The 27,435-nt window shown below is 43.4% G+C and overlaps 1 protein-coding gene across 1 annotated transcript in view; it reads right to left on the bottom strand.

Annotated features, from left to right (window-relative positions):
* Positions 1 to 237: 237 nt before the first annotated feature.
* Positions 238 to 27,435, bottom strand: part of MAPKAPK2 (MAPK activated protein kinase 2) — a 77,216-nt gene continuing 50,018 nt past the window's right edge. The window contains exons 2-10 of the mRNA XM_028734382.2: positions 15,329 to 15,468; positions 12,781 to 12,845; positions 12,100 to 12,179; positions 7,837 to 7,963; positions 6,474 to 6,549; positions 4,493 to 4,617; positions 3,251 to 3,336; positions 2,726 to 2,806; positions 238 to 2,205 (exon numbers count right to left, since the gene is read on the bottom strand). Coding sequence (XP_028590215.2) covers positions 2,062 to 2,205; positions 2,726 to 2,806; positions 3,251 to 3,336; positions 4,493 to 4,617; positions 6,474 to 6,549; positions 7,837 to 7,963; positions 12,100 to 12,179; positions 12,781 to 12,845; positions 15,329 to 15,468 — 924 coding nt within the window. The 3' untranslated portion in view covers positions 238 to 2,061. The remainder of the gene's footprint in view (positions 2,206 to 2,725; positions 2,807 to 3,250; positions 3,337 to 4,492; positions 4,618 to 6,473; positions 6,550 to 7,836; positions 7,964 to 12,099; positions 12,180 to 12,780; positions 12,846 to 15,328; positions 15,469 to 27,435) is intronic.

Here is a 27,435-nt window from a genome sequence, read left to right as displayed (position 1 = left end):
CCATGCCAATATTCTCCAAGTAGCCACTGCTTGTATATGTCTGAAACTCCCTGCTTGCATGCCGTCTTTAGTACAATCCACAACTCATTGTATGTGAAAAGCTGATCTGTATTAAAATCATAACTGCTAGAAAACTCTTTGATCACACTTCTGTGCTACAGATATAGCCAGCCCTTTCTGAGCCAAAGCCTGTTCTGGCTTCCCCCACCCCCCACCATGGATCAAACAAACACAAACTCTGATGTATTGGGTGTCTTTAATCCAAAATGGGAAAATAGCAGAGCAAATATTATTTTTTCCAGCAATGAGACACCACCAACAACAAAAATTAAAACTTTTTTTTTTTTTACAAATTAAAATTTCATACAGTGTCTAAAATGCCTAAAAGCTAAACCTTTCTTTAAAAAAAAAAAGGGAAAGTGTGTGTTTTTAAAACACTAGTATGCCAGTGAAACAAACGTGGCAAAAGATATTCATTCATGGACTAAAGATATACAGAAAGAGGCAGAAAAAGGGATTGACCACCAGGATAATGAGGCAAAAGTTTATGTGAAGGAATACTTTCCTGCTTTTCTTCCCTAAGGTACAGGTAGAGTAAGACTCAAGAGAGCTTGACTTTAGACAAATGTGCCCAAGTCGGCAGCACGTCAATTCCCTCCTTCAAACTTCAGCTGAGACTTTTTGGTTTTCTAGGCAGAATTCCCATCATCATATTCCCATATTAACATTTGTGCCATCTGGCTATTCAACACCCAAAGATGCTAAGGAATCCATCTAAAAAAGACTCATTTTTATGGTACTGTTTCTGTTTTTTTCTTCACATATCAGAGTGTGCATGTGGCAGGTTCTGTCCCACATGAGCTCCAATGAGATGCAAATCTCAGATTTGAGCCTTTTGCTATGTGCTCCAAATAGCTGCAGCTTCCTGGTAAAGATCAGGAGGGTTGTGAACAGCAGCACAGAACAGCAATGCAAGAGCCACAACAGAACAGCTGGGGTGGAGGATATGAGCCTGCAACCTTGCAGCATGAGATCTTTAGAACTGCATCAAGGTCTTAAGTTTTAACACTGCACAAGATGGTGGTGGAAACTGGGCAACAGGACATATTCTGATGTAGTGCTCCAGGAAGGCTGCATCAGTTATTGAAACAGATCAATCATGAACGTCTCCACTCAACAAACACCTACTTTCCATCCCTCCCACCCACCCAAATAACCCTGAGATCATAACTGAATTCTGGGTGCTTCATGGACCCTCCCCACACACTACCCCTCAAAAATTCAAAGTAGAATACAGAAGGGGGTGGGCCTTCCTGCCAATACTTACAATATCCATCCTATCGCATTATTACATACAATCCACAAACGCACAAGTGAGAGGAAGTCAATCCTGTGATTGCACAGTTAGAGGCAGAAGGCTTTCAGTTTAAGGAGCCCTATTGTACTTGGGACAATAACTTCCCAAACTGAATTTAAGGTCCATCAGCCAAGAACAGTTCTTGATGTTAAATGAAGACCACAGTATCGTCAGTGCCTTTGTTTTCAGGTGGAATTCTTCAACAGCCCTGGCCTTTTGTTGTTGTTGTCGACACAAACTGAAAGCCTTTAACTCTAAAACAACAACCGCTGTACTCAGCACAGGACTCCTATCTTGATTTCAGCTCTACAGTAGTTTTAAAAATATAGATTATATATATTTTATTTATATTATTAACCTTTAAATGGTGATCACAGGAATTTCAGTGTCTCTGAAGGAGAAAAAAACCAAGGGGGGGGTGTTACTAAACAAACAAACAAAATCTGATTACCAGAAATATTTCCCTACAGGACCAGGGGCTGGGAAATAACATAAAAGTATGTTTTGTACACAGAGCAGCTGTCTCCTGCTGGACCTCAGAAAGGTCAGAACCATGAGAGGCAGCTAAAAAAACAAAACTAGTCTGGTATAAAGATCTGAATTCCATGTGTTTGATATGACAGTCTTTATCTCCAATTTGTTTTTAAAAATATATAGATATAGTTATTGCTTTCACAACCACCAGGTTTGGCTCTACTGAATCCTCAGTGGGGGAGTGCTGTAGGTTCAGCGGGGTTTGCTTTCTTCCGCCTCTTCATAAGCAACGGGTTGGATGAGTCTTCAATTTTCTTAATCTTGATTTGTTCATAATCCACTCTCATGGTGGCCAAGGCACTTGTCATCTCCTCCTACAAATTTGAGGTAGAGGAAACAAATTAACATCTGGCTAGCCAAATTATTCTAGCTTCAGGCATTACTGTCATCCAGAGGAAAGATCCTATTTGTAACTTAACAATGGGCACAAAAGCCAGCTTCCAAGTTCAGACTGTGGTAGAGTGAGGAGGGCCTTTAAGCCTGCATATCTGGCATTACCTACTACAGTGGAACCTTTGTTTTCAAATGTAATCCATTGCGGAAGACCGTTCAACTTCCGAAATGTTTGAAAACCAAGGAACAATGGGCGGTTGGCAAAATCCATTGGGGAAAAAAGGAAAACACGCAGCGGAAGCCGTTCAACTTCCGGGTTTTTGGCATTTGGGTTCTGAACCGTTTGGCTTCTGAGATGCTCGAAAACCGAGGTTCCACTGTACAGGCTAGGAGTGGCTTGCAGCACTGATGGACAGGCTCACAATCACTTACACCTGGAGTTGCGTAACCTTCATCCATGCTGCTTAGCAGTGTGTGAGATGAAACTTGCAGACAACTTACCTTAACGTCCTCCCAAAGATCTTTCTCTTCTTTCAAAACTCTGCTAGTGTGCAGCGGGGTTTGTGGCACTTGCATTGATTGCTGCAGAGGGAAGACAAATGGAGCTTTAGTCTAGGGGTTGGGAAGCCTCCGGCCTGGGAAACTCTCTTTCCAGTCCTTGGGACTTGCCAAGACTTCTTCTGTCCTTCTTTGACTGGCTGGGTGGTGATCATGCCCCTTGCCTGATCGGATGTAGTGGTGTGTGTACTGTAGAAGCCTCTGACTTCTGCATGGCTGGAATACAACCTACACCCAGTGCTCTGCCCACTTTCCCCTCTGGTCCCATCCACTTTTGCCTCTCTTCTCTCTCCCCTGCCCCCTTACTGCCATGCAGCTGCAGGAGTTTTCTCACAATGGAATTGGAATTGAGCTGAAAAATGTTTCCCCTCTATCTACAAAGCTATCTCAGACTCCCTGCACTCATGTTTCTCAGCCTAGGCTTCTGCACCAGTTTTTCTTCCTGAGAAATGACAGGTGGATTCTTACCATGATCCAAGGGTGATTCATGAACTCCATTATAGTCATTCGCTGGGTTGGATCCGTCTTCAGCAAATTCCGGATCAGCTGCTTAACTGAAGGTGGAGGAAAGGCAACAGCATTAACAACAACACACACTGTGTCTCGCCACCTCATTCCAAAGCTCTCTTCAGATGTTGCAGAAATCCTGAAGCTTGCACAGCAAAAGGAGAGACAATGTGCACAAAGGGATGGGTCTATTTTAAGGAGAACATGCTTTGACTCATATAAAAACCTGAAGGGACTTCTCCTGAGCAAATACGTTGCTTGTGGAGATAACACATGAAAAGTACTCTGAGGACTCTTAATACTAATTAATTTTAGTACATATGATGAGTAATGTACTTGAAAGAATTGTCATGTGTGACATTGTGGGGCCTGGCCTTTTTGGGGGGGGTGCAGTGTTTATTTTTATTCATTTTCCCACTCTCCATGTTGCAACCTTTTTATATCATGCATGCACAAGATAACAAAGGGGGTAGAGAGAGTCAATCTGGTTAGGGTGTGGAGGTCCAGGGGGAACCCTCACCTTGCCAAAGCCTCCAAACACAGGAGCAGAATCCCGTATGGGAAGGAAGGAAAAGGAAGAAGAGAAAGGCAGGGCAAAGGAAAAGGAAAAGCTGTTATGTGCTGAAGTTCTCACCCTGGGCCAGCAGGGAGATACTGTAGATAGTTCAGGTCCACATATGCAAATAAGGGATCGAAAGTGACGTTCAGTGATTGGATAGTTTTAGAAAATTGTTACAGTTACGTTGTACTGGAGCTCTATATAAGCAGGCTGACTGAACCCTTCAGTTCAGTTCTGTTCTGGCCTTTGAATAAACAAGAGCTGTTTGAAGAATCGCTGTGTTGTCTGATATGTTCACCCACAACTTAACAGAAGCCATGCTATGGGGGCAGCATGCACTTTTTCTTCCCTGGCAGCAAAACACTCCAGCTATGGTGGCCCAGAACAATTTCTCTGAACCAGAGCAAGGCCTCCTCTTGAGCCATAGCTTAGTCATGAGTAAAAAGGCCACTCATGAAAGGCAAGAGAGCCAAGGAATGAATAAGGTTAGTGCAGGGGTGGGTAATATTGGGGTTTGTATTCCAACAACATCTGGAAGGCCACAGGTTAGCCAACCCTAGCCCAGAGAATCACATTTTTTCAGGTTTTGAAATCCCATTTTCCCTTTCAGAGGAGAATAGCAGCTTCTGTTCACAAACATTTACCTTCCTCAGATACTTCTGACCACTCTGGGTTGGGAAATTCGTACTGACCCATCCGGATCCGTTTCTTCATGCCCGGAGAAATGGCCAGACCATGGTTGGAATAGAAAGGGGGGTACCCGCACAACCTGGGCAAAAGAGAAAAATAGAGAAATGACATGTAGAAGAGAAGTCCATTTTGAATGCCAAACTGATCTAATGTGCTTCCCCCCAAAAAGGGTATCATTTTTATTGTTTGTACTATAAAAGGCTGTCAGGTAAGAGAGTCCACTACAGCAGTGGGGAACCTCTAGCCTAAGGCTCTAAGTTAGGTTTGCTAGGCCTCTCTCCGCCTTAGGCCTGTGAGGCCATTTTTGGCAAACCACGCCTATCTGTCAGTCACTGTTATCTCCAATCTAAACAATACAGTGCTAAGATGAGAGATAGCTCTGTGCTCACTCTCTGAACAGGAAGTTGTCAAAGGGCTGGCAGCATTTTCCTGATCTTCCACCTTAGTGCTGTGAGACCACAGTCCTAACGTCAGAGAGAACACCCTGCTCCTGCTGTTTACTATCAAAGAGCAAACAGAGACTTATCTCTGATCTTTATGCTTATTGGACCTGGGGAATCATCTCTGTAGTTCCACTGTACTTCCAGGCACAGTGCAACATTGGGAAACCAGCCCTGACCAGCTCATATTGGAGAGAAAGGCTGAGGTCCCTCTTGTTACACTTGACAGAAAGCAATGGAGCACTCCCCATGGCAAACATGGAAAGCTGAATTGTGAACTTTTGTGAACCTGGATGATGAAGGGCCCTGGGGAGACAGGTTAAGGGCACAGCTGTGCTATACAGGGAGCAGCAAGAAAGCACCAGCATCAGTGGTCACTATTGTGTCAATACTAGGGCACTGCCCTAGCAATGGGATAAGGAAACATGTTGTCTTGTACACATTTGTTTAGCATGTTTCCTGCCCTTCTCTTCAGCACAAATGCACTCCAAGCAGCAAATTAACTAAAAGGACATTAGGAAAAACAGGTTCCAAGGTACTTTAAATGTTAAAACCACTTTGAGGTGTGGCATGCTGCAAACCACCTGCCTAAATCAGGGGTGCCCAAACGTTTTTCAAAGAAGGCCAGATTTGATGACGTGAACATGTGTGAGGGCCGACCAAAGTTATTGAGCTTTTTTTTTAAGGATTGCTGAGCTTTATTAGGATTTTTACTCTAGGACATATGCTGGCACACAGGGGCCAGATTAAATCGACCGACAGGCCAGATTAGGCCCCCGAAACGGACTTTGGATATGCCTGGCCTAAATCCTATGAGCCATTGTCTCAGTGCATTAGTAGCTCATCAACTGGGACAAACATTTTAGCAATGACTCAGCATATAAAACAAGCAGTGCTCCAAGTACAGCGTAATCATATCACATGTGCATGTTTCTTGCACGAATTCAGTTGCAAAAGCTTGGCTCCAGCAGCAACAGCCTTCCTAGCACAGTTGCAGGAAAGACTAAGGCAGAAGGGAGGAGGGAGGCAGAGAGAGAGAGAGAGATGCAGACAGAAGAAAATGGCTGGAATGGAACTGCAGCTTCTGCCTGCCTCTCTCCTCCTTTCTGCAGGCATGAGAACTGGATTTCTTCTTCCTCTGCCTCCACCGCTTTGCCACTCGACTTGCAGTCTTCTTCCTCTGGCAGCGGCCTTGGAAAACATTCCCGATTTCATCTTCCCCACAATCAATGCACCCAATTTTATTTCTACCGCCCAGGGCTTGTTCCTAAGGTGTGTTGAATCTGTGCTTTTTTCCTCGATATCAACAAAGGATCTTCCTCAATGACTCAATAAACAGAACATGCCGGAAGCACAGCCCTTCCCAGTTAATTGGCTCAAGAACATCCCTAACTCTGGAACTTTATGGAATCCTGCCAGGAGGAAGAACACACAGAGGAGAATATACAAAGCAACTAACTGTGCCGTGCAGTACAGTGCAGAAGAATAGACTTACAAAATATACATGATGACACCAAGGGACCACATATCGCAGGACTTATCATATTTCTCTGGGCCTAGTACTTCTGGAGCTAAAGGAGATGAAAACAAAATGCAAAGTCAACTTTGTCACACATGCTATCAGTACAACTTTGTCACATGCTATCAGTACAACTTTCAGACATTTACACTTCAAGAGGACAGGCTGTCCCCCTCTCTGTGGAGCTTATTACCCTTGGAACTGTGCCTGGAGTACACTTGCAAAATAATATGTGGTTTGGATACAGTTTACCTGGCACTTGATATTAGTTCTAAGTTCATGGGAAAACCTCTGACACCAAGGCTGTTTGCCATAGAACATTTATAAAACTGCAGGGGAAGGACATTAAAGGGTCCCAGAAAAGTACCGTATTGGCCCAAATATAAGCTGCACATTTAAAATTGGAGGGAGGAGGGAAAAAGAAAAAATACCCGAATATAAGCTGCTCCCTTCCTCGTTGCTTCTGGCTGCATACTGGGGGGGGGGGGGGAGAGCCACGCTGCATTGCTGGCGGTCTTTCCCCTTCCTCGCTCTCTCCCTTCCCGGCCTTGGGGGAGAGGACGGGGGACTACATGTGGGGTGGGCACCGCTTTGCCATGCTCCTGTTGCTGTTTGCCCCACACTCCTGGCTGCATACTGTAAGGTCGCGAATATAAGCCACACTTTAACTTTTCAAGGTTGGAATTTGGGGGGAAAGTGAGACTTATATTCAGGCCAATACGGTGTTTAAAAGTGAACAGAGGTCTTAGCCTTTGAAACTGAATGATGCATTGTTTTCTCTCTTCCATTTAAAAATGGACCAGAACTAAATCCCAGTAGTAATAATAATAATAATAATAATAATAATAATAATAATAATTTCCCAATTTTTCCCCAAGCCAGAAACTGTTATAGGATGAAGCGGATCACCTGCACAACCTCAGTCTGGTCGCCACATGATAGTGACACCTGTGTTGGCTGCTTTTGTTAAAGGTTTCACCTGTGCCAATCCTTTTTCTTTCCAGAATACTAAGTAGGCAGCACAAGCAATCTATTGGAAGCGCAGAGACCAGCTTTTGAAGCATGCTCACCTGTTTGCCCAATCAGCTGCAGACCAGTGCTGAGGTTTTAAACTTGAGAGATATGCCATTTAGTTTAAATGATGTAGCAAATGAAATAAAATGATCAGGCTGCTTGCTTAAAACTCTTGAAAACCCATCCCTGCTCTTATTACAAAACGCAACAGCAGCGTACATGTGCCCTGAAGCTCACCATCACTATTTCTATGAAAAAGAGAGGTGTTGGAGGTTGCAATTCTTATGTCTCGGAAGCGGGTGATGCTCTCCAATGGTTTACTTACCCACATAGTATGGTGTGTAGCATGGTGTAGCTAGGGAGTTATGTGTGGTGGTTTCTTTAGCAAATCCAAAGTCGGTGAGTTTTAATACAGCGTTGGGCCTTTTTGAGGTGTATAGGAGGTTTTCTGGCTGCAAGACATAATAAGCAAAACCAGCTTAAGAGAAAGAAGAAGAAGAAGAAGAAGAGTTTGGATTTGATATCCCGCCTTTCACTCCCTTTTAAGGAGTCTCAAAGCGGCTAACATTCTCCTTTCCCTTCCTCCCCCACAACAAACATTCTGCGAGGTGAGTGGGGCTGAGAGACTTCAAAGAAGTGTGACTGGCCCAAGGTCACCCAGCAGCTGCATGTGGAGGAGCGGAGACGCAAACCCGGTTCACCAGATTACGAGACTACCGCTCTTAACCACTACACCACACTGGCTCTCAAAACTATATTTTGCACCACCTTGCAGACCCTAGGCTGGGCACATGGTAAGAACTAATGATCAGGAGTCCATTAACCTTTGCTCATTGATTTATACCATTTCTTCATGCATCTGCAGTAAAAATTACTCCCAAGGAAGCCTGACAGTCATTTCAAAGACATTTAATAGAAAAGTGAAGCACACCTATGAATAAACAATGAATAAAAACCAGGAACAGACTAAAACACAACAGCATTAACAGGGGCAAGTGAAAACAATCTAAATGATTATTTTTTTAAGACCTGGGGGAATGAAAGCCATCTTTGCCTGGGGCTAGAAAGGCATGATAGTGACAGATAAGCCTCCCCAACTGAAAAGGCCCTCTCAATAGCTGCAATTATGCAGATGCCAGTACACATCTGTGTACATTAGGTATATGATCCAGATTATATTGACAATTCCCTATGATGCTTATGCTACTGAGTTTATTTGCAGTCCTCAAGACATGATGCGTTTTATATTTGCAAGGTCAAAGCTTCAGAGAGTCTTTTACAGCAGACACTAGGACATTAGAGGAATTTATAGAGGAACAGAGGATTAAACACATATTTACAGGGGAAATGGTGGTATAGCCAATTTACCCTCCAAAATTAAATAAATACCTGAAGTAAACATAGTCTCTGAACTCTTTATAAGTGTTGGCCGCAAGGCTCTTGACCAGTTTATTGAAATGCAACGTTCCCTAGCCCATTTGTTCAGCGAATGAAATGTTATGTAATGTTTATTAGCACAAAGCTTGAGGTTGTGAACTTTTGGTGGGCAGGAGTTCAGCCACGAAGGGAGTAGGTAGCATTACAGAGAGTTTTTGATTTTGACATCTAACCATGTTTTCGTGTTAAATGGATGAGCCTCATTGAAAAACCGCTACACATACCTGTTGAAGTCCTCCAGCTGCTTCCCTGTGGCTCATTCAGGCTCAGCCACAGACTGCTAAACTATGGTTTTGCCTTAGGTGGGAACATGGTCGGTATGTAAAAATCTTTGGGTCTATGCAAGTGGCATGTTAATGGAGTGTGTGTGTGTATTTGAATTTGAGTATTGCAAATCTCTCTCTCTCTCTCTCTGTGTGTGTGTGTAGTAGTAGTAGTAGTAGTAGTAGTAGTAGTAGTAGTAGCAGCAAGAGTAAACCAGAATGTGAACGGCTTAGATTGAGAAGATATATGGGGGAGGGAACCTAAAACTACCCTTCAGACTTGAGAGTGTATACCCGCCCACATCTCAACTTCTATCAGTGTATGCAAGTATATATTTTGTTTCAGAAAGCATAAAATGATCAACATATACTTTGCACCTTGAATGTTAATAATATAGATCAAGAACCACAGCAGGCATGTGTGTGCATTGGAGAGAGCCAATATGTATCTAGAGCTCTGTTTTCACTATTCACAGCTGCAGATTATGACGCCTAACAACCAGATCCCTGTTCAGCCGGGGTGTGTGTGTGTGTGTGTGTGTGTGATTTTTTAGATGTTTCAGCAGTGGTGCAGTGAAACCAAGGCTCGAGTTGTCCACATGAATACCCCCTTCTTGATATTCTTTATCTAAATAACATGCGTCTGTTCCTGTATCTCCATAAAAGAGAAGAGCCAAAAAGAACAAGACTAAAAATACGGTTCCATAGCCTTTGAGGACTTGAAATTTCGTCACTTAGGAGAGAAAGAATGTGCTGGCAGGTGATGTAGAATTATGTAACAGGCAGGGAAAGGGAAACATTTTCAAGCCCATCCTATTGCCTCAGGGGCAGTGGATTATAATTACAGCAATTGGATTTTTCCAGCCTCGTCCTAAATCTAACAAAGAATCTACCTTTTATTTTAAAAAAGCATGCTTGGGAGCCCCTTCTGTTAACAAGGATTCTTAGTCCAAATATCCTGGGGGGGGGGGGGGGGGTTCTAGACAAAAGGAACCACCTAACCAAATTAGCATTCTTCCAGGAATTCATTAGCTTTTCCTTACCATGCTGAGCTGCACAATTGCTATTCCTCAGTGTGGTTGCATTCTAGACTTTGTTCACATGTCCCTGCTTAGCTGAAAACCACATCCAGAGAAGATTCTTCCAGAGCACCTGCCTACATGAACCTAGTGCAATTACGCTGGAGCTATTAATTTTACCCACAATCTGTTCAGGAATTAAACTGGGGTTGCTCTGATTTAAATATGCTTTGCCCTCTCTGTTAACATGACAAGTGAGCAAGGGCTGCCTATTTAAACTAGCACAGACAAACATGTGCCCTCACCATCCACTCATAAAGCAAGGGTGGCGCTGTGGTCTAAACCACTGAGCCTCTTGGGCTTGCCGATCGGAAGGTCGTCAGTTCAAATCCCCATGACGGGGTGAGCTCCCATTGCTCTGTCCCAGCTCCTGCCAACCTAGCAGTTCGAAAGCACACCAGTGCAAGTAGATAAATAGGTACCACTGCGGTGGAAAGGTAAACGGTGTTTCTGTGCAATCTGGTTTCTGTCACAGTGTCCCGTTGCACCAGAAGCGATTTAGTCATGCTGGCCACATGACCCGGAAAGCTGTCTGCAAACAAACACCGGCTCCCTCGGTCTGAAAGCGAGATTAGCGCCGCAACCCCATAGTCACCTTTGACTGGACGTAACCGTCCAGGGGTCCTTTACCTTAAGCATTAATTTCTGTATATGTGAACAACTGCACAGGGCACCTGTTCACTCAACGTACAGACACTGGAGGCGGGGCCAGGAGGCATCCCATTCTGCCCTCCATGAGTTAGCATGAAAGGGGATTATGTAGGCATTCAAATAGGTTCCATTAACTTTCACAGTTCATGCTGGGTTGAGATGCAGCAGGGCAGGTCTCTCTTGACCAGAACAGTTGAGTAGGGCAAGGGGATAAGAGAGTTCTACAGCACTCTCTACCAATGGCTGCCAGTGCTGGTCAGTGAGAGGATGAAGGGGTTCCTCTTTCAGAGACCAACACAGGTGGAAGGGTGGGTGGGTTTGAATCTACATCTTCTCAGGATGCTTTCAAATCATAAAAATAAAGGAATATTTCCACCTTTGCTGGCAGACACTGCTGATATCAGTTTTAGACCTCCTAAATCAAATTTAGTACTATTCCAGAAGCCATCTGCTGCTGGCATTTTAGTGTTGGTACCACATGAATTACACATTGGTTGCAATGAAATAATTCAATCTTACTCCCAACAAACCACTACACATTCATGACCCCAGATTTTTAGGGTCAAACTGGACATGAAATTATTTGACATAACAAATTAGACATGACATTTGGCTTTCCAGAGTTCCCCCCTAATAAATAGCCATTGTATTAGGGGGAGCCAGACTGGGCTCAAGGCATGTGAGGAAAGGGGGAAGTAACTCTTTGCTCCTGCCATGGCACTAGTCCCAGTGCCTTCAATTTGCAACCAGAAGAAAGCTCACACTGGCATAACAATGAATTTCAGGAGCTGGGAGGCTAGAGCAATTTGAATAAGAACCATGGCAGGGGCAAATAGTTAAATCCTCCTCCTTACCATGGTCCTAATCAGGACGCCTTTTGCCATGCTGGTTATGCACTGAAAACCACCACCACACAAGGCCAAGTAATATGAACAGCACTGTGTCTGGACCTGAGGGACACCTTCATTTGGTCAGAGTCTTTGGAAATAGTAGTCTTGTGTGGACCACATCCAGGAAGTTAGAAAACCATCAGTTGAGGTTGATGGAAGTCCTAGGCTGTGATAGCCAAAGGTTTGTTATGTTGTTTAAAATGGGATGTTATGTTTGGGAAACATGTGTAAAAACCAATAAAAAATATATTAAAAAGAGGAAGAGTACCTTAACATCCCGGTGTGCAATGTTGATCGAGTGTAAATACTGAATGGCTTCTCCGATGCTCTTCATTATTTCAGAAGCCTCTGGGGAAGATAAGAAAACAAAGCAGGTCATTTTACTCTGCAGCCAAAGAGGCAACCACCACCTAATATCCAGATTACAAGGAGTTAAAGGGAACAAACAACATTACTGGTCAGGTTTCAGAGCAGAAACAAATGTGACGAAGAACATGAAGCTGATGCTGTCCCATGGTGTGGTCCTCCTCTTCTCCACCATAACATCTACATAACTTACCCCCACCCACCCACCCACCCGCCTTGATGTTTCCTCACCTTTCTCCCACATCACTGGGTGCTGTTGGCAAGAGAACGTGGCACCACGTTCCTGACCACAGACTTAATTCAGGTGAACAGAAACAAAAGTATGAGCTCATGGTTTCCTTTCCATGTCATTTCTAGTCATACTTTGTCATGACATCCCTACTGGCAAACTGAACACTAGTCCAGAATCGGAAATCCACTTCAGTCCTTTACTTGCAGGTTCCAGTTTGTTTGTCCTTTGACATACAGAGGGCCAGTGGTTCCCCTTCTCTGCCTCAAAAAGTAAACAGTTGTGCCTGAAGTCTTAAGACTTAAATTGTCAATGCTTGTTAAGCTTTAAGAAATCTATTGTATCCCTTCATACCTCTTTCTGTGAACGCCTGGTCTCCTCTGTCTTGAATTCGACTGAAGAGTTCCCCACCATCCAAGCTGAAAGTCATAAACGAGTGTAGTTACAAAAATGGAAGCAACAAGAATTACGGCCTAAGCAAAACCACCACCAGGCTATGAGTACATTTCCATGCGCGCGCACACACACCACTTTCCCAAGGCCTCTGGGTGAAACTGAGATCCATCTGGAATTAATCTGAGCCTTGAAAAGCACATATAGGGTTGAAAAAGAGAGTAGGAAAGTGTCACTCTTCCTCCTTTAGCTCTATGTAGTTTTCCAAGGAGAGAAAAAGGTTAACTACCATCACACCGCAATCATGACCAAGGGACCTAGGGCTCAGAGGGTTTGTGGGCACCAGGGAAAGACATCAATAAAGTTATTTAGGGCATAGATTGTTTCAACAGAAATGTGGCAGTGAACCCATGTAGTCAGCACCCATCCCAAGAAGCTTGCAACGGCCACAGTGCAGTTAATAAGCATGGAGCGATATATCTGCTGAAATGTCTCTGAATGAAAAGAAGAACAAGGCAAGCTCTAAAAGACTGAAGCTTCTTTAAAGATGTAAGGCGTGGAGATTAAAAGAAAGAAACATATTAAACTGGCTTACAGTTTGACTTTAACTATCTTGATGAGAATCGCTTTGGAACAAATCTATCTATCTATCTATTGGAAGAAAAAGGTGTGGGGGCAGAATGGGCTGCACAAAAGAGCAAAATCCTAATAAAGTAATAGGTCTATTAGCATCTTATGTAGTTTCAAACTTTGCTTATAAGTTTTCCACTGTTCAAGATTTTTTCTCACGTAAAACACTGAAGAGCTTTCTTCTGTCTGTCTGCTTTGGAAGCTACCTAGGACTTTGACTTGCCCTGTACAATTGCCTATCGCAGCCAATGGTTACAGAAGCACCAAGCAGTTCGCACAACCTGTATCACCCCACCCTGCAGCCCCTTGTAACTCAATAATCTTCTCCAAACAATCAGTAGGGCTTTGTCACACAGTGTAAGGTGGGAGCCATCAGGTGGAACACTTTTTTTCCTAGCAGAGCTCCCCCTGGTGGAAGCTCCCTCAGCTCACATTCAGGCATTTCCCCCGTCCCTGCTTTTAAAAGTTCAGCAGCAGGGCAGGATTCCTAGTGTTCAGTCTCTTCCCTTCTTGGATAGGAATGACCTTGCCATGATCTAATCATGTCAGGATTGGATTACTGCAGTGCATTGCACACTGCAATTCCTTTGAAGACCACTCAGAACGTTCAAGTTGGTTCAGAATGCAGCGGCAAGTCTGCTAATGTCAACAGCCAGAAATCAATACATTGCATTCATCTTTCAATATATTTATTGGCTCCTGTTGTGTTTCCAAATTAAAATGCTCGTTTTGATTTATAAAGCCTTAAATGGCCTAGGTCCAAGGAATCTGGAAAAACTGCTTCCTTCCATAGAAGCCTGCCTGCTTACTTAAATCTGCATTAGATTAGGTGTTTGTATCTTTTCCACCATACCGCCATATCCTCTAAAGCTGTATCCCACAAAACATCCAGGGATGTTCTTCTGTGTTAACATACATCTAAAAGCGTTTCACGAAAGAAATCCACAGCTAGTATTTTAGACACTCAGTAAAGATCTGATGGGGGCGACAGAGGACGAGATGGTTGGATAGTGTTTTCGAGGTTACCAGCATGAGTTTGACCAAACTGCAGGAGGTAGTGGAGTACAGAGGTGCCTGGCGTGCTCTGGTCCATGGGGTCACGAAGAGTCGGACACGACTAAACGACTAAACAACAACAACATTTCCCCGCTTGGTGCTGCGTTCTTTCTTACTGCGTTGCACTTCCTTACTATGGTTTTTCTTGTTTTGAATGCAGCCCCCCCCCCCCCCCCAATTTGTAAGCCACTCTGGGCATCTCTCTTCAAAAAGCATGGCGTACAGATGTTAAGCAAATAAATAAAATAAAAGCACCTACCCCACCCCCAGATGGGTGTAGCAATCGTGAATTTCTTTTTTAAAAGTAAATTACAGCAACAACCCAAAAAAAGTCATCTGGAGCACTTTACCCAAAAGAAAAGTTTAGAAAGCAGGAAATGAGTTAAAAACAAAACAAAACACCCCACAACTTCTATAATCTCTCCCTGATTCACACCCTGCCCACCCACCCACAACTCTGCCAGTTTCAGTACCAATTTACCCAAGTAGAAACACTTAAAATCTGTATCAGCTAACTCTTTGCAAGGAAGATGCCCTATCTTTAGCAAACTTATGGCTGGGAATAAATTATCTCGGCACTGTAATAGTTGCATATGTTAATGAGTTCAAATGCGGATCTAAATGCCATTTCCAGTGAAAATGAATGGTATATATGGGTTGTGGGACTACCCATAAAGGTGGGGCATATCCACATTTAGGGAATGTAGTGAAAAAAACAGCACTTCTGACTACAAAGCTCTGTGTGGTGCTCTCTAGCTGTGAGCAGTGGTTAAGCATGGTCAACTGCACAACTCGCTTTGTCCCATCAAACCACAACACTCACCATTCCATGACTATCAGGAGACATTTTCGACCCTGGTAAAGATTTTCATAGACGTCTATAATCTTCACGATATGAGAACACTGAGATGCCCTCCAGTGCAACTCCACCTCCCTGCGAGCTTTCGGACAGTCTTGCAGCATCTGGAAAGGGAAAGAGAAAAAGGAAGTGTGAGCATTCTTTTCTCCCTTGCTTTGATTAGCATACTTGTAAATATCATCTATGCCTAACAATTAACATCTAGCCAGCAATCATTTCCCCAGTGTACAGAGGATAAAGTTTGCGTCATGAACCACACGTGGGACTCAGATTTTACACAATCCCTCAAAAGAACACAATCTCTCTCTCTCTCTCTCCTTTTTTCAAGTAGTTTGCTTAACAAATTTTTGCATCTGTCATGTTCACAACAGCTAGGCAGATCCTAAGTCCCATTTTACAGATTGGGAACTAAGTGACCTCCCATAGTCAAGTCAGGAGTGGCTGAGGCGGTAAGTGCAAGATGGGAGCTGCACCTTGGGGTTTTCTTGGTACGCCCACAAAGTCCTGACCGCACTGTTAAAGGTAAAGGTACCCCTGCCCGTACGGGCCAGTCTTGACAGACTCTAGGGTTGTGCGCCCATCTCACTCAAGAGGCCGGGGGCCAGCGCTGTCCGCAGACACTTCCGGGTCACGTGGCCAGCGTGACATCGCTGCTCTGGCGAGCCAGAGCTGCACAAGGAAACACCGTTTACCTTCCCGCTAGTAAGCGGTCCCTATTTATCTACTTGCACCCGGGGGTGCTTTCGAACTGCTAGGTTGGCAGGCGCTGGGACCGAGCAACGGGAGCGCACCCCGCCGCAGGGATTCGAACTGCCGACCTTTCGATCGGCAAGCCCTAGGCGCTGAGGCTTTTACCCACAGCGCCACCCGCGTCCCAAGGACCGCACTGTTACTTTGTCCCTATAGCATCCTAGTAAGTGGCAGAGACACTTTTTTCTGTAGAATGGCATAGCACCATTCCACCATGTCAGCCACTCCTAGCTTAAGTGACAAATATGAAGTGCATTAAAAGGACCCAATCCAATAATTCACTGGACATTTTATCACATTAAGATTCCCCACCCCCCAATTTCTTCTAAGAACTTTAGGATGCTACTGTATACTTTCTTATTTTTGCCCAAGAAACCCACCACAAAATGGGATGAAAGATGGACAAGGACACCTTGAGAACGTCACAAGCAGGGGCTTGAACCAGGCAAAAAACCATGAAGTCTGATGTAACGTTCAGAAGAAGTTGCATTTGAATCCCTTACGAATCTTCTGAGCCAGCAAAACAAATAAAATATCAAGGTATGCACTGCCATCTTATGGTGAATACTGTAACTGCAACTCACACCACTTGGCTGGAGCAACCAATTGTGGATGTATCCCAAAATGGTTTTTGACCTTCTAACGGAAAAGTGGATATGATTTTCACTGTGCGACAGCGTCAAGAAAAATGCGGGGAGCAAAATCAACCCCTATATATGGTTGTTTATTGACCTAAGACCTTCAACGCTGTAAATCGTACTGCCCTGTGGACTGTCCTTCCGAAAATTGGCTGCCCAAATAAATTTGTGAACATCCTTTGGCTCCTCCACAATAATATGATGGCAACAATTGCGGATAACCAGTCACAGTGGGTTCATGCATTAAACAGGGATATATTATCACCCCAAGTCTATTACAGTGGTACCTTGGTACTCGAATGGCTTGGCTCCCAAACAAATTGGCTCCTGAATGCCGCAAACCCAGAAATAAGTGTTCCAGTTTGTGAACAATTTTCAGAAGCCAAACATCTGACACGGCTTCTGCTTGAGTGCAAGAAGCTCCTGCAGCCAAATGGAAGCCGCGCCTTGGTTTTCAAACAGTTTTGGGAGTCATACTCACTCCTGGAACAGATTAAGTTTGAGAACCAAGGTACCACTGTATTTTTATCACCATGGTCCTACACATTGTGGAAGGGAAACTTCCCATTGGGGCAGAAATCATATATTGAGCAGATGGAAAGCTCTTTAACCTGAGTAGCCTGAAAGCAAAGAGTAAGGTTACCGTAACTTCCGTTAAAGAGCTTCAATATGCTGATGACAATGTAGTGTGTGCACACTCAGAGAATGATCTCCAAACCATCCTAAATATCTTTGCAGAAGCTTACAGAAAGCTTGGCCTATCGATCAATATCCAAAAAATCAAGTGCTGCACCAACAAACACAAAACAACCCCTCTGCACCAAATTCAACTTAATGGTGTAACGTTGGGAAGTGTTGATCACTTCTCCTACCTGGGCAGTTATCTTTCTACAGGGGCCAACATTGATGCCGAAACTGAGCACTGCCTGAGCTCTGCGAGTGCAGCTTTCTCCCAAGTGAAGTGCAGAGTGTTTAAGGACTGGGACATTCACAGAGAAACCAAAATGCTTGTTTACAAAGCTATTGTACTACCAACCTTACTGCATGCTTGTGAAACATGGACCACTTATGAATGCCATCTCAAACTCCTCGAAAGATTCCACCAACAATGTCTCTCAAAAATTTTACACATCACTTGGGAAGACAGGCGAACTAATGCCAGTGTACTGGAAGAAGCAAAGATCACCAGTGTCAAATCAATGATTCTTAATCATAAACTTTGTTGGACTGGTCATGTTGTTTGGATTCCTGATTATCATCTTCCAAAGCAACTACTCTATTCAGAACTTAAAAATGGAAAGCGTAATGCTGGTAGACAAAAAAAGAGGTTTAAAAATGATCTCAAGGCAAATCTTTAAAAATGCAGTATAAGCACAGAAAACTGGGAAACACTGGCCTACGAGTGCACCAATTGGAGAAGAGCCTTTACCAAAGGTGTCATGGGTTTTGAAGAAGCACGAACTCAGGGCGGAAAGGAGAAACAAGCTACAAGGAAGGCACATTTGGCAAACCCTCACCATTATCAACTCCCACCTGGAAACTTATGTCCGCACTGTGGAAAGACGTGTGGATCCAGAATTAGCCTCCACAGTCACTTACAGACTCACTGTTAAGACCCTGTTCATGGAAGACAATCTTACTCGGCTACAAGTGATCACCAAAGAAGCAGCAGCAGATGGGTCAGATATGCAAATTCCAGCTTGGATACAATACTAGAAATTAATATGCTTAATTTGGTCCAGCAAATAGCAATTATATATGCATTTAGAGAAACATTTAGCAATCAGAAACTAATTAATTAAAATAATTAATTGGTCCTGTGGAGATCCCTCCATGGGCCATTTTCGGTGTCTGTGTCTGCACAGATGCGTTTTTTGGCATCTGCGCATGTGCAAATGCAATTTCCAGCACCGCAGAAGTGAGTCCCCACTCTGCGTTGCATCAGTTTAGGGCCTCACGCAAGCAGGCAGCTCAGCTGTGGCTTGTGGGCCGGTCAAACAACCTCCATGGGCTGCTCCTGGCCCATGGGCCTTAGGTTGCTGACCCCTGATCTATATCTATCAACAGCAGCAACGAAAGAGCAATGCACTGAAAACTACCTCTTTTGAAAAACATGATCATGCGACCTATGGTGCCACCTAGTGGCTGAGATTATTCAAAAAGTTTCACTCCTAGAATTGCAACATAAGCCAGACCTCCCCTCAGCCCAGTAAGTCCAGGGAGGACCAGGTTGAATCCGCCACATGGCCATGAGGTTACAGTGACCTTGGACCAGTCACTCTCTCTCAAGCCAACAGTTTGGTGCTGTGCTGCTGCCTTCCTAACAGTCATTGTTGCTGCCTCTTACTGTGAGGCAGCAGGGCAGGGCAGCAGCGTAGGCAGAGGTTATACACTGGCAGAGCCAATCCAGCGCTCCCACACATCCCTGACTGCACCACTGCCTGGCCCTAGTAAGTGGAAGCAGCATCACTATTGAAAGGGTAGCAGTGCAGCACCACCTCCTGTCTTGGTCAGCCCCTGCCAGCTCAGACGATATTAGTGATGATGATGATAATTCAGGGTGGATAAAAATCCATGGATTTAAAAAATAATAATTTGAAAATCAATTTTTTAAAAATTTAAATCGGATATTTAAAATAAAATGCTCTTGGAGGAAAAATCTTTTTAAAGATAGTTTTCTATTTAAGTTACATTATAAAGGGTAAAGGTAAAGGGACCCCTGACCATTAGGTCCGGTTGTGGCTGACTCTGGGGTTGCAGCGCTCATCTCGCTTTATTGACCGAGGGAGCCGGCGTACAGCTTCTGGGTCATGTGGCCAGCATAACTAAGCCGCTTCTGGCGAACCAGAGCAGCGCACGGAAACGCCGTTTACCTTCCCGCCGGAGCGCTACCTATTTATCTACTTGCACTGTGATGTGATTTCGAACTGCTAGGTTGGCAGGAGCAGGGACCGAACAACGGGAGCTCACCCTGTTGCGGGGATTCGAACCGCCAACCTTCTGATAGGCAAGCCCTAGGCTCTGTGGTTTAACCCACAGCGCCACCCATGTCCCTTCTAAGTTACATTATAGTCCAAAGGCTATTCATCAGGAAATAAGGATTTGTTTTAAGTTTTTCATGTGTGCTAAAACTCAGTCTAAGGTTTGGGTTTTTTTTAATCATTTAACCACATCAGTAAACAAACATGGATACATATGCTATAATGTTACTGTTTTAGTTAAATAAATTCGTTAAGTTGTTATTAAGGAAATGATTATTTTTCTCCTTCCAGTAAAGTACAGCAGAAGAGTTGTCCAAATAAAAACAGTTAACTTATTAAACCTCACAATAATGTCATAATTATCTGTCAATGTATTTCTAACAGCATAACCAAATCAGTAATTTAAGATAGAACTGTAAAAACTACTCCGAAAATTTATTATTCCAAAAATGAAACCTTCATCTGGTTGTACATATTAAGATTATACCAGCAAGAATGAGTATTTCTGTAAAAAAAAGATTTAAATCAAGTCCTACTGACTAGCGATTTAAATCGTGATTTAAATCGATTTGATTTAAATCAAATCCACCCTGTTACTATTATCAATAATAATTTCCACCTTTCCTCCCAAAGAAGCCCTGTGCAGAAACCAACAAACCAAACCAAAACAACTATTTTAAAACAAACATTGAAAATATATATAAAACAGATGAAATATCTTCACAAGTGTTAATAATATTTCAAGGTTGCTGAAAAGTTCTGTCTAAACATCAATAACAAGGGAGATAGGGGAGCCTCAGTGGAGACTGCATGCTATTTATATATTTGTTTATTTAACAAATTTCATCTAGTTCTGTCAAGAAAGTTTTTTTAAAAAATGATAGTCCTTTGGAAATTTTCCCATTATATTCATTGAGAAGACTCCTAACGCTTTGGGAAATGTTTCAGATCTCAACCAAAGTGACATGTTTGTCAAAAGTTCTGAACTGAAGGGACCCCACTATCTGAAGTGTGTTCTGAGGGGTTTTTCTTTCCTTTTCTGAGCACCACTCTAAGTATATATGTGAAGCTAAGGTTTCCTTTTGCCCCAACATGCATCACTTTACTCTAAGGACCCATTTGCTCTGTATACATTTAAAGCATCATCATATCACTTTAAGCATTCATGGCTTTCCTCCAAAGTATCCTGTAGTTACAAACTGTAGTTTGTAAAGGGTATTGAGATAGGACCTTAATAATTAAATTTGTAAATTCACCTGAAGAACACACAGCAGTGCAGTGATACCTCGGGTTACAGACGCTTCAGGTTACAGACTCCGCTAACCCAGAAATAGTGCTTCAGGTTAAGAACTTTGCTTCAGGATAAGAACAGAAATCGTGCTCCGGCGGCGCGACAGCAGCAGGAGGCCCCATTAGCTAAAGTGGTGCTTCAGGTTAAGAACAGTTTCAGGTTAAGAACGAACCTCCGGAATGAATTAAGTACTTAACCTGAGGTACCACTGTACACAACATAAAAATGCATAACAAAAAGAGGAGTAAAAACAAAAACTAACCAACAACCCCATTCCTACAAACACATTTAAAAGGACATAAATGTTTAATTAGCCCAACACCTCGTTAAAGAGAAACATTTCCGCCTGGCACCTAAATATATGTAATGAAGGTGCCAAGTGAGTCTTTCTGGGGAGTTCATTCCACAAATGGGGAGACACTGCAGAAAAGGCCCATTCTTGTGTTGCCACCTTCTGGACCTCTTGCGGAGGAGGCAGATGAAGAAGGGGCTCTGAGGATGATTGCAGGGTCTGGGTTGGTTCATATGGGGAGGCAGTCCTTGGAGCATTGCAATCCTGAGCCATTTTACACTGAACTGAAACTGCTATTATGTATTCACCAAGTCTATTTTATAAATCCATTTTATAATCTATTCATAATCTAATCTATTTTATTTGAAAAGACCATTTTGGAGCTCCTTTTTTTCACCACTTGAAACAATCTGGTGTTGACAGAAAACTTGGCCACCCCATTGTTCACTCCAACCCTAGAACCATTTCATATTCTGCCACAGAATACTTATTTGTCGTTTTATTAGGCTGCAGCAGAATACATTTCCCAACTTCTCCAGCAGGAGGAGCCCATTGCTTTAAACAACACCACTTTCTTTCTTTTTCAAACGAATTGTTTCTCAGCCCAGCAAGCCCTCCTCCTTACATCATTTGTGTGTAGCTAACAGTTTATTACCCTTGGGGAGCATAAACAACGCAGTGTTAATTATACCCTGCATGTTTGCAAATACAGAGCATCAAGGTGTCTACATCTGAGGCTGTTGACGTTTGTCCAATGGAGCCCAGACTAGATGTCAAATGCTTTGCAATTGCACCCAGACTCTCAAGTGTATTTTACCTTTTAGTTTTTTTAATCAAACACTTCAGAGGGACAGTTTTACACAGCCTGTCCTAAGACAGGAAACCCCTCCCTGCTTAAAGAGGAAAGGTCCCTTTCATACATACGTTTTTAATTAAAATCCTTGACCTAATATCAACATTTCACATGTGATATTGTCAAAAATTACCAGCTAGCAACCAGAGTTTTCACTTCTGCATGGAATACAGTGTTAAAATGGAGAGAGCTACAGTAATAGAACAGGGATATACCACACACTTTCAGTACATAAATGTCTCAGGTTAAATCGGACTGTGAAAAGTTGTTGCCAGTTGGAAGAGGCTAAGCAAGGCGAGATGAACGAGTGGCTATATATGAGATTTCATATGTAAATTATCCAGGATTCTCAGATTGTAGGGTTTGTTTGTTTGTTTGTTTGTTTGTTTGTTTGAAATACTGATGCATAATGAATTCCCCTACTGTTACTTTGTGAGCCCAAAACAGGAGTGCTACCAGCCAGCATCTCTTTGTTTATGATTTTACAAATCTGTAAAAGGTGGATTTAATTAAATTCCAGGATTTCATTAAGCATGTATTTTGATACCCTAGCCAGAAATGCAATGGGGTAGTGCTTGCCTTAGATTCTCAAGATGCAAAATAATAAAGCCTGTACTTCAAAAGCAAAAACAGCTAGAATATTAGCTAAAATATTAGATATGTCAGCACAGTGCTATAGCAGCATGGGGCAGAAACCCATGCAGATGAAAGGGTAAATTAAAAAAAAAAATGCTTGTTGCATGTCATCTCTGCTCTCTGGTTTATGTTATTAGATGCAATGAAAATATTGCTACCCCACCCCCAATTCCACAAACACATGTGGACAATTTTTATTTCATTTAGCAAGAATTACATGCCACATAATTTTAAGAAATCTCTAAGAGAGTGACATAAAATAGTATAAAATATTTGCTTATTTCCCTTGGTGTGAGCCATTCTTAAGGAACTGCATCATCTCTGAGACTAGGACTTGCATCATACTGTCGAAAGAGATTTTCTGTTCATGCCTTGGTTTTAGCCAGAAAGGGATGTTGTTCACCTGGCAACAAATGCCGACTTATCACTGAGGTAGCAAACCTGTTGCTGGGCTGTACCACTTCAGACTGTATGGGGGGACTCACAGAGCCAATTGCTTCTCCATACCCCTCCATACAGAAAACTAACATGTCAAAGAAGAAGAGTTGTGGCTTAAGATATTTTTCAAGAGGGATCTTTGACTCTCTTTGTAGGGGGGGGGTGAATAGTTTGGAGAAGCATTAGATTATGTGATTTTTTTTCAACTAAAGTCTGAAGTGGTAGAGTCCAGACACAGGTTTACTACCTGGATGAGAATTAGACCAAAGTTGCAGCAACAGAAATAGAAGATTACTCACCCTACATTGTTTGTGGAGCACTTGAAAGAGACAGAGAGGGATGCACATATAAGGAAATGTTGCCTTATCTTCAGATCGCTAAGCTTTTGTTTATGGCTTTGAAGGGGGAAATCCACCATGCTCTACTGCACATACAAACATGCATACGGTAGCAGTATGTAAATAGCACATAAATCACATCTGTCAATCATGGTAACCAAGTTGCTCACATCTTATAGGAATCAATTCATAACAGCAGTCATAGTTTATGACACAAGTAGTATCATGGTCCAATATGCCTGCCAATAGCATCATTTCATGTGTGACAGCTGACAAAGCCAAGGTAACTTTGAAATGTTCCTCTGTTACCACATGGTAAGCTGTCCCAACTATATAGAAGGTTGCAAGATGATGCCCAAAATAGTCCACACCAACATAAAAAACAACTCATCACATGGCAATAGCCACCACACAATTAAATGTAAAGACTTTACATTGGTTTTACTCAAGGGCTATTTTGACGAGAATAAGCCAGGTCTCCACTCCCATTCCCCAGACAGGCCACTATATGGATCATTCCCTCCATATAGTCCTCTTTTCCTTTAGGACAGCTGGGTTCCAGACAGAGGCGGATTTTGGGGAGCGCGACCGGTGTGCTGAGCAGAGAGAGCGCTGCAGGGAGCGCTGCAACAATGATGGACAAAGTGAGAGGCAGGGGGCAAGCTGAATTTTGGCATTGCACAGGGCACTACTGAAATATTAAAGCCCAAAGTCCGCCACTGGTTCCAGATGAGAGTATGCTCTTGAGGGGGAAGTGGGGACCACCAGGAGCCAAGGGACCACCAGGAGAAAGGGAATGGATATGAAAAAAGTTCGCTGCCCAACAGACAGCAAGCAACTGTTACAGTAAGCTTTTCCTTGGCTTAGGGAGATTTGGGCCTAGTTCAGATGTCACTTCCAAGCCTGCAACTGTGCCATGGATTGCTCTATTTCACTTTTAGTTATTTATGCATAACTTCGCGCAAACCATCTCAAAGCAATTTCACAACAAAATCATCAATAAAAACAACTACAGAATTCCTTATTTCAAACAGTTATAACTATGTTCTTTTAAAATGGAAAAAAAAATCAAATTAAAAACAATTTCAAATCCAATATAGATATATATACTGGGATAACCTCTCCTCCATTTCTGGATTTCTTCTAACCACAATTTTGGCGGATTTTGTGAGTAGTTGTTCTATGTTCATTAGTTCCTGTGAGATTTCTTTGGGATCACGTATGCTGGTGCCTTGAGAAGTCCCACAAAGCCACTACTGCCACACTTTCCATACCATTATTTCCCATCAAAGACTCCTGAATAATATCCCCCTCAAAAATGCAGGTCCCCCAACATTGCCCAAAGAACGACCGGAAGCAAACCCTAAAAACCATTTTAATGCTTCAGCCAGCATTTTCCCAAAAAGAAAAGAAGAAAAAAAAGCTGCTTATTCTTTTTTAAAAAAATGTGCACATGAAAATAGATTTTTCATCCCCCTCCCCCGTCCTGGCACATGAGGCTTGTACAAGTTACTGTATAAACATTCACAATGTCAAGTTCATAAGGGAAGATGGCTGAGGGAGCAGGGAGAATGAAAACAGGGCAACTGCATTCTCTTGTTGACCAAAGGACACTGCTGCTTTTTTGGTGCTACTGTTAAAACCCCAAAGGTTTTCTTTAAAATCCCTGCCTGAAGGCAGATAAAGAGGCTTCCCTGGAATCCAAACTGCAACCAGCAATGCCAGACCAAGAAGTCTATGACAGCTTGTGGAAAGAATGCAGCACATGGCCAGCCGAGTATGCATGAGATAGAGCCAGCCACTAGGCGCAGAATCTGCAGAGGGTCAAGAGAGGAAGGAAGGAGAGTGTCGGCTGAGGCAAAGCATTGGCACCACAGACGGGGCTAGAGATGCACACTGACAGACACTGAGACTTCAGGATACTTCATGGGCAAGCAAGGCAGAGAGGTCTCTGCTACAAATTTAAAAGGGAGAATGAAAGAAAGAGTTCCTATGGATCAAAAGGTTATCAAGACAAGCAGTGAATGCATGCTCAAATCGCCTTTCATAATCCTCCATTCAGATACAGTAGTGTGATGCTCTATTCCAGAAGTTATCCCTCCAACTGAAAGGGGGGGGGGGAGGCAGAGCTAGTGTGCTCATACCCATCCTCCTTCGCTGACCTGATCCACATGTAACACTAAGCCAAACAATGGCTTACTCTGAATGTGCAGGCTCCTGGAAAGAAGATAGCAGCAGCTCTGGTTCTTCTCCTTTTCTGCTGCTGTGAGCTAAAGCCAGTATTGTTTATCTTAGTCCTACGGCCACACCCAGCCTTGCAGTTTACCTTGCTCCAAGACATAAGCTGTAGCTCAGGGGTCAGCAAACTTTTTCAGCAGGGGGCCAGTCTACTGTCCCTCAGACCTTGTGGGGGGACGGACTATATTTTGAAGGGGGGGAAATGAACGAATTCCTATGCCCCACAAATAACCCAGAGATGCATTTTAAATAAAAGGACACATTCTACTCATGTAAAAACACACTGATTCCCGGACCGTCTGCAGGCTGGATTTAGAAGGCGACTGAGCCGGATCCAGCCCCCGGGCCTTAGTTTGCCTACCCATGCTGTAGCTTATTGCTTGTGGTTTGTCTGAGGGAGACGAACTGCAAATCTGAGTGCAGATGTTACACTAAATAAAATCTCACAGGAGGAGCATCAAGCCCACCAAGATCTTCTCTCTGGGAGCCTGCATAGTTGCTCAGTTATGCTAAACCATGGTTTAGTATGTGGGGACGCGGGTGGCGCTGGGGGTAAAACCTCAGTGCCTAGGACTTCCTGATTGTAAGGTCGGCGGTTCAAATCCCCGCGGCAGGGTGAGCTCCCGTCGTTCGGTCCCAGCTCCTGCCCACCTAGCAGTTCAAAAGCACCCCTAAGTGCAAGTAGATAAATAGGTACCGCTTTAAAGCGGGAAGGTAAACGGCGTTTCTGTGTGCGGCACTGGTGCTGGCTCACCAGTGCAGCTTCGTCACGCTGGCCATGTGACCCGGAAGTGTATTCGGACGGCGCCGGCTCCCGGCCTCTTGAGTGAGATGAGCGCACAACCCTAGAGTCGGTCACGACTGGCCCGTACGGGCAGGGGTACCTTTACCTTACCTTTATGGTTTAGTATTATGTGTGAATTGGGCCATTGTTTGAGAGATGGGAACATGCATATAGGACTGGTGGTTAATCTTTATAAACCTGACATTATATTTGCTTTCCCACCAGTGGTGACAACAACTGTCCGGCATGAGAGCAACAGAGAAGCAGATTGTAGCTTCACAGTGCTACCATGGACTTAATTTCTTAAGACAGAAAATCACAGGAAAGCCCTATGGCAGCTGCACCAAAGACTCTTGTTCAAACCTTCTGGCCTCCTCAGCAACACTGACTTCACTCACTGGGGAAAAATAGCAGCACTACAGTAAGTAACTACCTGTTTCATTGGGAGTCAAACGCTTCTATAATGCTGTCATTGCACAGCATCTGTGGAGTGGGAACCTGGATGAGCAGAACCGAAAATGATTTTTAATAATAATAATAATAATATCTTTATTGTCATTGCCCCCTCTCGGGGACAACGAAATTACTTGGCTGCTCCATCCACCCAGGTAGGGCACTCCACACAAAATCAAAACAACTATAAAAACACTAATTAAAACAATACAGTATAATACAGCAAGGAAGATTAGATGACTTTCAAAGTCCAGGCTTCCCATTCAGGGCCGATTTTGTTCGATGAAATACATCTACAGTGGTACCTCAGGTTACAGACACTTCAGGTTACAGACTCCGCTAACCCAGAAATAGTACCTCGGATTAAGAACTTTGCTTC

This window comes from Podarcis muralis, chromosome 5 (genome assembly GCF_964188315.1).
Source record: "Podarcis muralis chromosome 5, rPodMur119.hap1.1, whole genome shotgun sequence".
Classification (NCBI taxonomy): domain Eukaryota; kingdom Metazoa; phylum Chordata; class Lepidosauria; order Squamata; family Lacertidae; genus Podarcis; species Podarcis muralis.
This window is presented reverse-complemented; position numbering and strand designations above follow the sequence as displayed.